The 16,525-nt window shown below is 57.6% G+C and overlaps 1 protein-coding gene across 1 annotated transcript; it reads right to left on the bottom strand.

Annotated features, from left to right (window-relative positions):
* Positions 1 to 4,195: 4,195 nt before the first annotated feature.
* JUND (JunD proto-oncogene, AP-1 transcription factor subunit) lies at positions 4,196 to 5,173 on the bottom strand. Its single transcript, XM_065422256.1, has one exon. The coding sequence runs from the start codon at positions 5,171 to 5,173 to the stop codon at positions 4,196 to 4,198; it is 978 nt and encodes a 325-aa protein (XP_065278328.1).
* Positions 5,174 to 16,525: the final 11,352 nt, after the last annotated feature.

Genomic DNA, 16,525 nt, shown 5'->3' with positions numbered 1-16,525 from the left:
CCCAGGTCCGTGGCTGATGGGCAGGCAGATGGGAAGGGAGCACTTTGAACCCCACAGGGCCAAAGCATGTGGAGAGAATGAAGCAATGAGGCCAGCACAGGTGGGAGATGAAGGTGAGGGAGAGCAAGGGGAGAAACCAGCAGCAGGAAGGCAGCAGAGACACTGCAGGCCAGCTCCAGGCTCTCAGGCTGTGGGGCTTGAGCTGACCCCTCAACAATTTTGCTGAAATGCAAAGCCAGGGCCAGGGGCCCAGGGTCTCAGCCTCGCTTCCCTTCAATAGAGGTTACCGCTGTTGAGCGCCCAATTGCTACACCCAGACCACTCATTTAGGCACCACTCCGTGGATTCAGCCCCATCTCCAGTGCCCAAACCTGAACACGTCACCCAGTAACTTCTTGGGGACCCCAGGAAGTTGTTTGTTTGCCTGAGTGGGGACTGCTGAGCCTAATCCTGCCATGGTGCTACCATCAGCCCATACGTTCTTGAACAGCGCCTGTGAGCGAGGCTCTGGGGCCCAGGGTCATGGGGGGGGGGGAGAAGAGGAGTCTGGCTCCCAGGCAGAGTGTTCGGTTCCACCATCCCTAGTTTCAGGTTGGCTTAAGGACGGAAGCATGAACAAAACCACTTTTTAGACTATTTCACCCAGTCTGAGAAAAGCCTTTCTCTGGGGGCTGGGTGGGGATTAGTCTGACCCCTTAACCTGCAAAATAAGCAGTTAGGGGAAAGCCAACCAGCGAGTTCCTTCATTTTGGGGAAGCAAAGTTTATTCCTTTCCAGGCAAAACCCCAAAGGAGGCTTTCCAGCCGTTTTATCCAACACAAGCTGTTCTCAGGCTGGGGCTCGCTGGCTGGGGCTGGGAAGTGGAGTCCCTGCTCTGGGCTGGCTTTGAGGTTTAATTTATATTGGCTGCAAATGGGTTTTTATTCCCCTCAGTTTTGTTGTCTGTTTAGACAAATGAGGAAAAGACTCAGTGCCAAGTAATCTCCCAGCATAAATGATAAGAGCTTTAAACCTCTTCCCCTGCTGACTTTTGCCTCCAGGGTTTGGCTGGAACAGTCTAATGTACAAGTTGCACCAAGTTGTTAGGACCAAAGTGATTTGTCACCATTTCTTGTTCTAGGGAAGCACGGTGGTTCTGGGGTTGAGTGGTTGTTTTTAGACAACACACTGAAAACAAAGATGTGATTAAAGGCTGTGATTAAAGGCTGCGTGACACTGATCTGGCATCCGTTCTCGTTCTTGATAGTGAACTCAGATTGGGCGCCTTGGGCTGCTGGTTTTGAAGAGGCTCTGAAAGTCGTACAGCTGCACCACCTAATGCATGCAACCCGCCAAGCCAAGCAGCAATGAGGGCCAGGGGGCACAGGCTATTCAGGAAGTGGCACCTCCCAGCAGGCCAGTACCAGACCCACGTGCTATTCACAGGGCCAGAGCGGCTGTAAGTGCTTCCCCTGGGATCTAATGGGAGGCCAGTAAAAAGCCCAATAGGTACACTTTCCGCAGGAACAAAGGAGGCAGCCCTTTGGGTCTGGCTAAATGCCAAATTGGGCAATTCCACCCTGCTCTCTGCCCCTTACCTGGGTGTAGTATTTTCAATACTGCACCTTAGCATGGGACATGCATGTGCTGTGCCCTGTTAACCTGCTATTTCACCCTAGAGGTGGCCGAGCGTCACTTAGCCCTTCCCAAACTAGGTTTGATGCCGCGTTGATGCCGTACACTCCCCACAGGGCATTCCCTAGACAAGTCATTACTTGGAAAACGGCTCCTCCTGCCAATTTTCTGTCTGTCACCATTTGGTAACAGCACTCAAACGAATACTGCTCTTTTGTTCACTTCATTCCTGAAGTCAGTACAGGTTTGGGAACAGAAGTTGGGGGTTCTCTGCTACAGTAAAGACAAGGCAGGAGACAACTGTTTCCTTGCTCCCACAAAGAAGAAGTGTAGCCTTTAAGGACACATTCTTTAAACATTTTACAACATTATCTGGGAATGCTGAAAATAAAGCTCCTCCCAATGCTGCCTTTCCCCTTGGCAAAGGTTCGTTTTTATTTCCCTCTAGGGCCTGAGCAGAGCTGGAATCCACCTCACTGGGTGCGTTTACTATTTTGATTGTGCACCCGTATCAGTGAGGTCAGCCAGCTCTGGCCCTAGCATTGCACAACCAAGTACCATATAAGCCGTACACACCCCATTGGAGTCCTATTAAAAGTGGCTAGTTTTTAAAAAGGATCTCAGACCGCTGTAGAAAACGTAGAGGACTCCTCTCAGCCTGAACTGTACCATTAGAGTACTTCACCACCTACTTTCCTGGCCCTACAAAAACTAACCTGAGCATGATCAAGTTAACCCTGGAATTCCTGTTTTCAAAATAGCTCCCTCGTGCTCCTTTACTAAACAGCCCGGGATGAGCAGCCCCCACCAGGCTCACATGCAATCCACTTGGGGTGTGACAACATTTAATGCGACTTAAGACTTCTGGTAAAATTAGAGCCTCGACCACAACTCACCTAATGAGCTGTTGTGGTCTTGATTTTGCAAGATTATCCCTTCTAGAAACCACCAACCCCGCTGTGGGTGATGTCAAATACTAAGACACCTCAGTATGAAAGTTTCATCTGGCCCACTCTTTCTGACACTGTTTTACACTTTGAAAAAGGCGTTTTCCTTTAAGCTCTTGACCAGTTTGCTACAAATCTTAGTAAGGCAGAGCTGCCACCCGGGAAAAATCTTTTGGACCTTTCCTGTAATCTAGTATCATGGGCCATTGGCCAAGGCAACCTGTGTGTTTAGGGCTTAAGTTCATTTCCTGAGAAGAAAGTTGCAGAGCTGTCAATTCCAATTAGCTAGAAGTCTATTTGCCTAGTCACAGGGTTTCTAAGAAACGAAGCAGCCCCTTACACTTCCATTTTCTATCTCAACTCATTTCCTTTTTTCTACCCCTCTTTGTGCACGCCAGGCCAAGGGTGATAGATCCAAAAACCTGACAGTTCATTTTTTGCACCCAATCACCCCTTCAAGGCCTGACTATTAATTCACATGACAGCAAGACTCCAGCAGTCACCGCCACAACTAACCAGCAGGGAAAGGCAGCCTGAAATGAACAAGCTGATTTGCAACTGGGTCAGGTGTCCTTACAAGGAATTGCCCGAATTATGGCGTCTAACATTTCGGAGCACACCACCCCTCGCTCCCCCCAAGGACAGTCACCGGTGATAGGTGCTCCAGGGCAAAGCCCTACTCAGCGGGAACCCAGCTAGGAAGACAACGAGGAATCCGGTGGCATCTTAAAGACTAAACAGATTTATTTGGGCATAAGCTTTCGTGAGGTTTTTTTACCCATGAAAGCTTATGCCCAAATACATCTGTTAGTCTTTAAGGTGCCTTGTTTTTGTGGGTACAGACTAACACCCCTACCCCCTGATACTTGACAGCTAGGAAGCTTCTTCCTATGGGGGCACATAGATGCCGTTTCCACCATGGGCAGGAGGGGGAGCGCTTGACACACATTACACCTCCACTCCCCTTGTAGCTCAGGGCAGCGTCTCCTCCCTTCTGCAACAAGTAGTTCAGGTCAGGCAGAGGGGGTAGCCTCCTTCCCTCTGCCTTGTGAAGCACCACCCAGGCCAGCGCCCAGCAAGCACCCACCAAACCCGGCTCTGAAGGCAGAGCTCCCCCAGCAGGAGAGACACAGCAGACACCGTTCCTGGCACAAGACTTTACTGCACACTGGAATGTGGCGCATAGAACAAGGGGGAGGAACATTGGGCCCAGTATAAACATAAATAGAGCAAAAACACTTCAAACAACAGAACACTTGAGCTTATCGCCTGGGGCCGCCCCAGGCCCGGCTCTGCCGAGGCGGAGCCTGGGGAGCTCTGCAGTCTCTTGATTCGTGCGCTCGGAGCCCGGGGGCCGAGCTTGTCCGGGCCCTGGCGAGGGCAGGAGTCCGCGCCGCAGCGCTCGCTAGGAGAGATGGGTCCCGGCTGACGGAGCAGGGCCGCTCCCGAGTCTTGCGGCGCCCGGCGCCGCGCCCCCGGGCCTGTCCGGCGCCGCGCCCCCGGGCCTGTCCGGCGCCGCGCCCCCGGGCCTGTCCGGCGCCGCGCCCCCGGGCCTGTCCGGCGCCGCGCCCCCGGGCGCACGCAGCGTCCGCGCCCCGAGGCCCGGGCTCAGTCCGGAGCCCCGGCCCGGGCGCTCAATAGGCCGGCACCTGGTGCTGCTGCGGCAGGAGCTGGCAGCCGCTGTTGACGTGGCTCAGCACCTTCTGCTTGAGCTGCGCCACCTGCTCGCGCAGCAGGCTGGCGGTGGAGGCCAGTTCCGTGTTCTGGCTCTTGAGGCTCTTCACCTTCTCCTCCAGCCGCGAGATGCGCTCCAGCTTCCTCTTGCGGCACTTGGAGGCGGCGATGCGGTTCCGCAGCCGCTTGCGCTCCGCCTTGATGCGCTCCTGCGTGTCCATGTCGATGGGCGACAGCGGCGGGCTCTCGCCGAAGCTGGGCACCTCGGGCACGATCTGCGGCTCGTCCTTGAGCGGCGGCGGCGGCTGGAGGCGCGGGTGCGGCGGGGCGCCCCCCAGCCCGGGCGGCGGCGGGTAGGGCACGGTCTCGGTGGCGTAGTTCACCGTCGTGCCGGGGTAGCTGCTCAGGTTGGCGTAGACCGGCGGCTCGGGGGGCGGCGGCGGCGGCTGGGCCAGGCTGGCGGCGGGGGGCAGGTCCCCGGGCGGGCCCCCGACGGCGCCGCCGCCCGCCCCCAGCTGGTTCTGCTTGTGCAGGTCCTCCAGCGCCTTGACGAAGCCCTCGGCGAACTCCTGCTCCTCGCTGGCCGTCACCTTGGGGTAGAGGAACTGGCTGCTGGTCGGCGTGGTGGTCACCAGCCCGTTGGACTGGATGATGAGCCGCTCGAGCTCGGGCGAGCCCAGCTTCAGCAGCCCCAGCTCGGCGGAGCTCAGCAGGGCCGGGCCCTCGCCCCCGCCGCCGGCCGCGCCCCGCAGCGGGTGGAGCGGCTGCCCGGGCGCCTTCAGGGTGGCCACCACCTGGTCGCTGAGCCCGAGCCCGTCCTTCTTCATCATGCTGCCGCCGGGGAAGGGCCGGGGGAGGCCGCTGCTGCTGCCGCGGGACGGGGCCGAGCCGCTGCCGAAGCCGCTCAACACATCGTCATGGTAGAAGGGTGTTTCCATCCTCCCCCGCCGGCCGCGGGGGGCGCCGGGCTGCTGCGCCCGCGGGGCGCCGGCTGCAGGAGGCTGCGCTGGGGGGCCGGGCACGGGGCGGCTGGGGGGAGGGGGGGTCGGACCCGGTCGAGGTGCCCCGGGGGGCGGGGCAGTCCCGCTCCGCTGCGGCGGCCCCGGGCGTTGGGGTCGGTCCCGCTCCGGCCCCGGGCGCTGCAGGCTGGACGCTGCCCGCGCTTCGCTCCGCGCTCTCGCACACACGCGTCGGGGGGGCGCCCTGCGCCGCCTTAAATACCCAGCGCCAGCCCGATGAGGTCACCGCGTGCGGCCGGGATTGGCTGCAGATGACGTTCTCGTCGGGGTATATTTGCATGGGGGCGGGGCATGGCCGCCACGCCCCCGTCCCCATGGCGACCGGCCTGTAAACTGCACAACAGCGCGGAGCCTCCTGGGTTGATGTCATAGGGGGAGGGGTCACGGGGTGTTTGCACAGCGGGCCTGGCCCGGGATATTTATAGGCGCGCTGGGAGCTGCCGGGCCTGGCGCGGAGCCCGCCCCCAGCTCAGGCACCCCCCAGCGCCCTGCTCAGGCCAGCGCCCCGGGGTGCAGCAGGGCACGGGACCCTCCCCTGCAGCAGCTGGAATCCAGCCTCCTGCCAAACCCGGTCACCCTGTAAGGCCAGGCAGGACCAGATCAGCTGCTCAGACCTCCTGCTGGTACCAGCCCCCAGCACCCCCTCGCTAAAGCCACCCCCCACAATGAGACCAAAGGGTCACAGCCCCCCAGGACTGGACCAGTCCCTCCTGCATCCCCACCAGCTTCCACAAGCACGGGGGCTGCTCAGCCCATCTAGCATCAGGCCCCAGTTGGGTACCCAGCATCAATGGCAGTTCCCCTCCTTCCCCATTTCAAGGAGGAAGCAGGTGCCATACAGTCAAATCCAAACCTCACCTTAGCAGAGGGGGTGTTTTGACGTAATTTACCTTCTCCATGGTAACACATTGGTATAAATAAAGACTACACTGAACTGATGCCAGGCTGGAGGGCCATGGGGTGGTTCAGGGCTGGCACTTGTTCATTACAGGCTGATTCTGGGGGAGGAGGGTCTAGTGACATGCAATTACCTCGTTGGATGAAGGGGGGGGAGAGATTTAAAAAGCCAATAAAACTGGAAAGGAGGGAGCTGAGATTTCAGCTGTCACTTAAGAATAGAGCAATTAAAGCTCCATAGAACATTACCCCAGAAAATACCCATTGGTGCAAACAGACAGGGTCAGCTAGCTCAGTGGCAAAACAAACCTTTCACTCACTAAGAGTTTTCACCAAAGCTTCAGTTTTCAGCCTTCAGGCAAACACCTCATACCAGAGTAACCCACCTTCCCTACACAGCAGCCTTCTAACACCAGAGCCAGCATTCAGACTTCTGGCTGAGTCTGTCAGCTGCTTTATTGACCATTTCCTGATTGGGCCTTCAGTTCCCTGGCCTGCCTCCTTACTTCATCTGAAACACCTGTGTGGGAGCCAAACAGAGAATTAACTCCTTACTTGCTTGAAACCAAGATAGTCCTTTGCAATTTGCAATAAGAATAGAAAAAATCTGAGACTGTTGTGATTCCCCCATTCAGTGTCTGTAGATACCGGTTGGGCTGGAGAAAGATTTCCTACTTTATCACTAATTGTGACTAGATGGTAAGAGACTAGTTCACCAGGGGTGCTGCAGAAGGATGTCACAAGCAGAGGACTATGGAAAAGCAACTGAACTTCTGTCATTTAAACAAGTTCATATTTGCTCCGCTGACTCGAGGAGACAGAGGGAGCAAAATCCCTCTGAAGCCCAGACGTGAGCTGGGATTGCTGTCGAGGCAGCATGTGCAGCCCCCAAGGAGTGGCCCTGCTTTTGTCTTCACCTGCCTCTGCTTGACTGGAGGAAGTTGTCCCAGTGCAAGGTCTTTTGGGATGGGGGGACGTTCCCGGAGAGCTGTGTGTTCGACAGAACTGGAAGGACGCCCGACTTGGCCACTTCTGCAGAATCAGTGGCCGAATCGTCATTTTCTTAAAAGTTTCTGCATTCCAAAGTTTTGCACATACCTTTTCTATGCTTCTCTCTGCAATCGAAACTCTTAGTCCAGCGCCCGCTAGGGCGACGGCAAAACTCCCAGTCAGAACCAGTGGGCTCCCTGGACCTGCGCCACACCTCAGAAATTCACAAAGCCCAAAGCTGAGGTGCTGGCTCTGTGCTGTTTGTGCCTGTGCTGGAGTGCAAGAGGAGGCAGCAAAGGGTTAATATTACAGGGCTCTATTAAAAATGAAGTGTAACTCGTTTGGGGATGAAAAACAGAAACAGCCTTAAGATAGGTGGGGCAGAGGCAGCCCTTTTCTTCCATAAGGTTTGGGGGAGGCCCGGCCTCTTTTCCAAGCACGTAGAAGCTCGAGTGGCAGATCTGGGTTCATACAAACCCTCACCAGCTAATACAAGCTTATTCCTGCCCAAACTAGTGCTGTTTGTGCCCTAAAGGAACCTGCATAGCAACCCAGGCAGCGGGGGTGGCTGGCTTCCAGCAGGCAGAGCGCAGCGGCACTCAGACCCTCGCCAATATTTTCATTTCATTTTGTATTTATTGGCAATAAAGGATTGTACACAGCCCTTCCCCCCACCAGACTGTGATTTGGCACAAACACGTGGGCTGGAGCCCACAAGGCGAAGGGACGAGATCCTCTAGTCTGAGCTCCTGTAGTGCGCAGGCCACTAGCCCCAGCCGAAAGGAGACCGCAGGAGGCTAGGTTGTATGTGCCACAGGCCGAGAGTAGGAGGGGTCGAGATGCGCCCGAGGCCCCGCAGGGGCAGGGAAATGATTGTGAGATACACCCAGATAATCCAGGCAAGTGACCCGCACCCCACGCTGCAGAGGAAGGTGACCTGCCGGTCTGACCTGGGGGGAAATTCCTGCCTGACCCCACACATGGTGACCAGTTAGACCCTGAGCACACGAGCAAGGTCCCTTCCAGTTCTATGAGATAGGTATATCTCCATATTAAGAACCAGCCAGCCCAGCCCCTGAGAGACAGACGGCTCAGTGCCACCCCAGAGCCCCTGGCCCTGCCCATCCAATGTCCCAGCTCCAGCCAGAGCCATCCCTGTGATGCTTCAGAGGAAGGAGCTCAACCCTCCTCCACCAGAATCCCCTGGGAGGGATCCCTTCCTGACCCTTGCCGGTGGCTGGCTGAAATGCTGAAGCATGAGCCAACCTAAGACATAGACCCCAAGTGAGCCCCAGGCGGTTGAGCTCTGCCCCACAAGTGCAATCAGAGCTTTGTTGTGAGTCCTCTTGCAGTTTCATCTGTCCCCTCTGGCCTTACGGCCCGGCCTGCTGCTGAATATCCCGATTGTAGAGCGCTCAGAAAACATCAGGTGCTAAAGGACTCCTCCTCTCTCGCCCCTCACAGAACCAATTTCTGCTTGTCAGTGGGGCCCCACTACAATTCAGCCCCAGGCCTTTCAGCACAGAAAGTCTCCCAGAGGAGCTTTATGGCCTTATATGGTTCGGGCTCTAACTACCGCCTCTGTCCCCTGCGCCTCCAAGGTCAGCCGAGGTGCTCCTGCTCTCAGACCCTAGATGTGAACATCTGGCAGCTGCTGACAGGCCATTCTCAACAGAGGCCCCTTGACTCTGCCTCTTGCTTCCCTGCTGACCCCCCAGAGCCCCCGTTTGCTAACCTTGGGCGTGGTGCGAGGCCTTTGCCTGAGGCTGGCCATGTGGGCAGGACGTTAAGGCTTGTGGCTCAGGTTACGGGTTGGAGAAGCTGCCTCTGAGTTTCTACGTTCTATAGCTGTAAAGTTCAGGAATGGCTTTTTCACAGCCAGTTGTAGGCAGGACCATGTGGAAGGTGCAAGGTGATGAACTGTAGTTTTGAATGACTGTGGATGCCCCTAGGGCCTTAGGCAATGGGCGTGCGTCTTTCAGCAATCTAAATCCAAAGATAGACTAGCTAACCCGGGCTTATGCCGCAGTCTCTGGCATTGTGAACGCTCCGGGATGGCCATCCTGCAGTGCGAGCGAGCGTCCCAGACACGAGTTAGTGCACCACAAATAGCCGTGTGGACGTTGCAGCTCGGACTCTCCAGCTCACCCGACCCCCTAAGTCTGAGCTCGGGGCTAGCCCAAGCGGCCGCCCAAACTGCAGTGTCCATGCTGCTGTTTTTAGCGTGTTAGCGCAAGCCAAGTTCATGTGAGTCGATCTGCCCGCGTTGGGAGGCTCAGTCCCGGCACCAGTGCAGACATCCCCTGAGGATCCTCCGTACACTGTACCAGTGCAAATCCTCCGCACTTCCCTGCGTGGCCAGTGATTGGTCTGAGGCTAATCTCCCAGACATGGGACAGAGATTAACTGACCTGGCCAAGGCCACAAAGTGAGTCAGTGACAGAGAGTGGGGGAGTGCTTGGCGCCCAGTGTTCTGCTTAGTGAAGGACACTCACTTCTGAGCAGCACAGCGCAGTGCGGATGGGACAGGCTCTTCCCGCCACAGAGGCAGCTGTTTTCATTGCCCTGGGTTTCACGGTGTTCCAACTTGCCTGGACGTTGTTTTCGTTCTCACATCGTGACAGGCTCTGTGAAGCTAATTGTGGCCCCGTTTCGTCTGGGCTCTGTAATTGGGTTGCCACATGGCGGCACGCATCACAGCCACAGCAGCCCTAGCCATGCCAACGCTGTGCCAGGGCTCGGCCCCATTCCAGCCCACAGGGAAGCAGAGCGCTCAAGCAGCAGCTATGTGGCCAACTTAAGTACAATGTCTGCTATTTCAAAGCATGATTTTCCAGACCAAAATGCCTCGGTGGGTCGAGCTGTTCTGAGCCACTCCAAAATAGCAGGCCTGGACAAATCGATATATCTACACACAACTCCAGACCTACCCCCAGGACCCCAGGGCATGTGCAGGGCTGACACGGCTCAACTGACTGACATCTTTTGTGGATGTGCAAAGGAACATTCTCACATGGGCCGAGCGCCTGCAACACAAGTCTCAGGCTAATGCAGTTTGTCATCCTTGCCTGTCTCCTGGCATTGCCAGGGCTCTGCGTCTGCCTTGTCACTGGGGCCAGATCAGGGGAGCTATCGCTGCAAGTCACTCTGCTAGCCCAACAGGTTTGCCCCACATCCCCGGCACACCCATGGTGCTCAGAGGCAAGACAGTGGAAATACACTGACGGAGCGCACTAAACCTTAGCCTGGAATTTAGACTTTTTCCAGGAATGTGTGGTCCCACTGTGACTCCACAGAACAGAACAGCACCCTGGGATTAGGAGGGCATGCAGCCGGCCAGGGCAGAATGGCTGCTGACTCCTAGGATGACATCCTGGGTGCACTGGAGGCAGTGGCAAAACACCCCAGGGCCAGGATTTCACCCCCGGCTTTGTGTTTGCTCAGCAGAGTTGCCATTAGTTCAGCCTACTTTTAAAAATTAATTATCTGAGCCCCCAAGTAACCCAGGGGCCTGGGTGCTGCCCCCCTAGTGTGCAGCAGAGTCACCCCATTCAGCTTTCCAAGGGCCCTCCCCGGGCGTGCAGGGCCAGTGGGATCTGTCCCTGACTGAGCAGAGCCCAAGGATGCAGGAAGCACAGGGGCAAGGCCTTTGGCATGGTAAGAAGCATGTGATGCAAGTTACAGGAAGGGGAGCAGGAAGTGCCAGTTGGCTCAGCCTCGGGCAGTCCAGCAAACCTGCCTGGTGCCCCAGAACAGCTGAGAAGCGCTGCGCCATGCTAGCAGCACTGTAGGATCGAGTCCATTCCCAGGCAGGGCTGAAGGTTACTCCTGGGGTTGCTGAGGGAGTTTTTCTTCATCAGTTGTGAGCTTTACACTGTCCTGCTACATAAAGCCAGGAGCAAGGGGAAGATTGCACAATAAATAACAATGCGCATGGCCTTCAGAGGAGTCTCTTGTACCTCAATATGCTCCCCACTGCCAGGCCGCAGCTTGGGCAAGGCACACAGCAAGTCTTCTTAGCATGCCACTCGAGAGGGGAAAACAAAGCGATTTCCCCGCGTTTGCTGCAGATTGCAAAGGCCAAGTGGACATGCCAGAGTGCCAAGGCTGAGGCTGCAGGACGAAGTCCCTGGAGTCCGGGTCGCCATCAGGGCATGCAGCAGAAATCCAAGAGGAAGATCTCAGACAACTCTCATTCTGGAACAACAGCCCCATCTTGCCTGTGCATCACAGAGGTGACGTCTGCCCTGCCCCTCGCTGCTGCTTTGCCTTTGGCTCCGAACAGGTCCCAGCCCCGCTTTGCTTACCTCAGACTTTATGGTTTGGATTATTTGCATTAAGTCATGTCTGTCTGAACGTTTGTGCCTCATGACCTCACTCCCAGGTCCCTGCAAAGCCCTAATAAAGCTTCACAGCTTACAGTCCCCTCCATTCACACCCTTACAAAGTGAGCTGCTGATGTGCGGACCGAGGGGTTCAGGTGCTCCGAGCACTGCCCCTGCCTGTCCCTTAGCAATGGCTGTCAGGGTTTCCAGCTCTATAAACCTGGGGATTTATAGAACAGCCATGAAGGCTGAGAACTGGGGGTACGGGGCTTGGCAATTGTCACAAGCTGCCCAGACAGCATCCCAAAGCTGTTTTCAAGCCATCCCAGCTGAGATGCGCAGGCCCCAGGCGGGGTTAGAATTAAAGGGGTCCTTCCGAGCCTGGTTTTACAACTCTCTCGTGACTTGGCTCTGCTGACCATGGAGGGGTTGGGCCTGGTGCCCACCTCCTGCCCAGCCCATTGGGCCCCCATGTCCCAGCACAGCGCCAGGCTCTGCCCAGCTGTGACAATCCTGGAGACAATGCACACAGAGATGGGCTCCTCCTACCTGGAGGGCTTTTCCCATGTGCAGGGCCCCCCGCTGTGCAGAGGGGCCAGCCCGAGGCACCCCGGTCAGCCCCGCAGGGGCTCGGTGGGGAATGGGGGGGAACGCTCAGCCAAAGGGGGAGGGGCAAAGAGGAGAAAGCAGCAAGGTGAGAGGGGCGAGGGGAGGAAGGGGAGACGGGCTGGGGAGGGGAGATGGGGGGCAGAGGCAGAACGGGGCGGGGGCCGCTCTCCTTCCCTTTGCTCTGCTCTCTCCTCTCTGTCCAACTCTCACTTTCGCTCCTCCCCAGGGGCAACCTTCCCACACCCCAGGGGTGCTCCCTTGTCAGAGCAGGCCGGAGACACCAGAAATGACTCAGCCGCCTTCCCCAGAGGCCGTCCATGGGCAACAACGTGCAGCATCCCTGCCCGAAGGTCGTTGTGTGGGCGCAGAGGCGGGCAATATCCCACAATAGGTGCCCACCACTCTGGTCTCTCCTCCCCAGGCACGCTGGTAGCCATAGGAGAGAGATCTCCAGCGAGGTCGGGCTTTCAGTCCAGTCAATTGACTCACTGTAATTTGATCCCCCCAGCTAGAAGACCTGACCATCTGCTTCCCTTTATTCCCGGGGGAATGCTGGGAATACAGGACAGCCGCGTCAGCACATGGCCAGCGTATGGTTTGCAAATCTAGGTTGTGTTGCCTTTTTCCAGACACAGCCCAGTGAGGCAGGATCTGTTGCACTGGTCCAGCTACATAGACTCCATCGGGCGCACGGGGGCTTTGTTTTTTAAGGTAAATAAACTATCCAGGAAACGTTAGCTCAAGGCCACTGGAAGTTATAGCCCAGGAGAGGGTGCCAAGCAAGGCCAAGTTCTTGAGACATAAAAATGCAGCCGGGGGAACAAAGGACCTGGTGAGTGGGGACTATCTGATCAGGCTGTGGGAAGTACCAGCTGGGAATGCTAAGCCCATGCAGATTCTTGGGATCAGGTTACCCAGGAAGAAAACAGCAGGAGGCGGGAATGCTGCAACCTCTGCCTAGTCATCAGGGAGTTTCTGAAGGACTCCGAGAAACCAAAAGCAAAGCCAACCACAGCATCGCACACCAACTCCTTCCCCAGTGCCTGAGCTGGGAGGCCAAGGGGAAGGCCGACAGCATATTCCCTGCTCCAAGGGCTTGCAGGAGGAGGGCTTGATTTCCAGAGGTGCGGAGTGAAGGCATCTCCCGCTGAAGTCAGTGCGAGCTCCTGGGGCTCCGCACTTCTGGAAACCTGAGTCCACTGAGCTCTCCAGCAAAACTCCCCTTGGCCTCTCTGGGAGCAGGAGCTGGTGCTGAGTGCTGGAGTCTAACTTGATGCTCCAGAGAGTGGGGAGGGGCTTCGTCCCAGCACACAGGAGTCTCCTGAAAGCCCAGGCTGGCAGAGCCAGCGCTAGGCCTGCCTGCCATACCTGGTGGGAGGCGGCCTTCAGCGGCTGCTCTCTCTGCCTTTGGGGAGATCCCAGGTGAGGCTGTGGTCACTGTTCAGGGTTAGGAGGGGGAGTGGGGAGCCATGGGGTGCGGTGTGCTCAGTACAGAGACCGCACCCAGCTTTATGGCTCTGCCTCAGCTGGCCCGGGCAGCCCAGCCGAGCACCAAGCCAGTGGGGTGAGAGCCAGCTGGCTAAGACCTCTGCTGCCGAGCTGGGGGAGAGGCCAGAGGACCAGGCCTAGGTAATCGCAGTCCCCTTGTGGGAGATTTTGGGCCCGGCCTCATTCTCCATGCAGCTGTCAAAGTCAAGCTCCAGCTGGATCTGCTCCCCCCGCCCCCCGCCCCGTGCGAAGGAGATGGGAGGGGAGCCCCCGGCAGGGCCGAGACCCCGAGAACCCCGTGCTTGGGAATTTGCTGACCCCTCGGCCCAGAGCAGCTGCCCTCAGGTCACACTGCACAGCCTGTCCCGGTGAGGGTGTGGGGCAGGCAGGGGTCAGGCTGTGGCTGTCTACACTAGCTGGCTCTGGTTGCATGTGGGCACAGCCGTACTGCTGAGTGCTTGTTCCTCTGTGGATTGGGATTCCCAGGAATCACCAGGGCAATGGCAAACCAGCTTCCTCCTTGTGTTTAAATCTAGATAAATAACTCCCAACCCCGCAGCAGCTCCCCAGCTACGCAGGGCTGACCCCGATGGGGCTGCTCCGCCACCAGCCTTGTGCCAGGGGAGCAGCTCCTATCCCTCTCCGCCTGCTTTCAGAGTCCTCTCTCCTCCCCCACCCTCCAGCTCAGCAGGTCAGACTGGTGAGCCGCTCGGCTCAGCGCAGAGGGGGTTGGCCTGTGACACCCAGCGCTGCACTTTATCAGAGACAGAAACATTCGAATAACAAACCAACTTCCTCTCCAGGCTTTGGCGCTCTCTGGCTTCCAGGAGACAGCTGATTTCACTTCCTGTTTTGCAGCAAGAATGTTCACATTGCCCCAGGTTCCCAGGTGGAGGGAATCTGGCCTCGTCCACTGCACTGGGAAGTGCCAGCCCCCTCCCCGGCACGCAAGGGCCAAATGCTGCTTGTGCAACGTAGCGCGGGACCGCGGGACGGGGAGGGTTGGAACGCAGAGTTCCCGATTTAAGGACCAAGGGCTATTTTCTGGCATCCTCCCGATCCAACGGAGAGAGCAGCAAGTGGGTCTGTGCACGTCAGAGAGGGGGAGAGATTGGCAGCTGCTCGCAGCACGGAACGTGATACCACCCTGGGAGAATTTAGCTACCCTTGATTTGTGCACGGCTGATGCCCTTTGCTCTTCAGAGTCCTCACACATAGGGTCTGCAGCAGGCCTCAGAATCCCCTTGGTCTGCTCTGAGTGGAAAACCGAGGCGAGAGAAAAGATCCAGTCCCCAGCCTGCCCACAACTGCAGGGTGCAGGCGCGGCTGCCCATCTGAGCCGGGCAGGCCAGCAGCCTCCAGGTGCTGTGGCCAACAAGTTTCCTTGGCAAAGGCTGCTGCTGCCCCATGGCCCCTCGCCAAGCGAGTGAGCGGAGGGAAACGTGGGCTCTGATAAAAGAACAAAACAGGCATTTCACAATAAGGGCCCAATTGTGCAAGCCTCCTTCACACGCCAGTCCCAGGGACACTGTGTGTAAGTGCCCCCCACGAGGGCCAGCCCTCAGCATATCATTGCTAGTCGTGCAACACCAGTGACCACGCTTGTGCAAAACCATCATTTCTGACTCTGATGCCTGTGCTGAGAACAGCCTGGTGAATGTACAAAACCAACCAGCAGAGACACTTCTCTGAGCCCAGAGGAATAAACAGCCGGGTGGGTTTAAAGCTGGATCCAACAGCCACTGACCACCCTGGGGAGGCACGTTTTCACATCAAGGGGCTGCTCCAAAGTGCCAATCAAACCTGTTCTTTCCCTGCCCCTCCGGCAACACTCAGAACTGGAGCAGTGTCTAAAACAAGCCTCCCGAAACCATGCGCTGGTCTGGCCTGGCTCCAAGCACTGGCCAAGGGGCTGAGAATTGGCTAGGGAGCTGGAAACAGCAACACACTGCAGTGGGGCCTGGCAGGGCTCAGTGGCGCGGGATAATTGAGTGAATGGTCTGCGAGGGGGGTAGGTAGCACCTCATTGCATTTGCAAATAATACGAATTTGGGAGGAGTTGCAAGAACCAGTGAGGACGGCAAAGTAGCCAGAGACAGAACCACGGAGATCCCCGGCTGGAGGCAACCCACAGGGCTCCAGCGATGCTGCTTGGTGCCAGCTGAAGGTCTGGAGCTTGGAGTGGAAATAACCCAGTGGGTTTCACCCTGGGAAAGGGGAAGAAGAGATGTCTGATGGGAGAAGGGGGTGTCGCTGGGAGCAGGTCCCAGCAGGCCAGGGTGCGGGGCTGACAGTGGGCAGCAGTGATCTACGAACACACCGCCCCGCCCAGGGGAAAGCCAAGGCGGTGATGGAGGCTGCTGAGGATGAGCTAAGGGACCCAGTTATGAGGGAGGAATGTGGGTGTCCCGTCAGGATCTCAGGACACATGCTCACGGGGAGCACTGCCTCGCCATGCCCCCGAGAGCCACCGTCTGAGATATCTGGCCCCGCTGCAGAGCAGGGCTCCCAAATTCCCCCATGCCGGGGTGGGAAGGGGCGGGTGCTGGCGACCCCCGGTGGAGCATAGGCTGCAGGGGACAATGCTGCCTTGGCCCTGGGGTGGGTCTTGACCTGCTCAGAGACCCGCTCCATCTCCCTGGTCCTCTCCAAACATCTCCCTCCCCGGGCAGGGAGAATAGCAGGGCAGATGCCTGGGGAGGGGGTGCCACTGGCCCACACGGCACCAGTCCCCGTTGGGGAGGGCCGCCAGGGAACCAGCTCCTGTCCCGGGACCCGGGAGGCTCGGTTAATGGGGCGGGAGATGGAGTCCAGCAAGACCTCGGCCACTGGCAGGGGAAGGTTTGACCAGCCCGCAGCCAGCAGGACTTGCCCGGCTCCCCCCTGCGGGACCTGGCCTCTCCGTAAGGGCTCCCAGGAATGGATGCGGGGAGCTCGGCACATGCTAGTGTCCACTGGCTTC

The sequence above is a fragment of the Emys orbicularis genome, chromosome 24, assembly GCF_028017835.1.
Source record: "Emys orbicularis isolate rEmyOrb1 chromosome 24, rEmyOrb1.hap1, whole genome shotgun sequence".
In the NCBI taxonomy this organism is placed as follows: domain Eukaryota; kingdom Metazoa; phylum Chordata; order Testudines; family Emydidae; genus Emys; species Emys orbicularis.
Note: the sequence above shows the minus strand (reverse complement) of the source record. Positions and strands in the feature narration are given on the sequence as shown.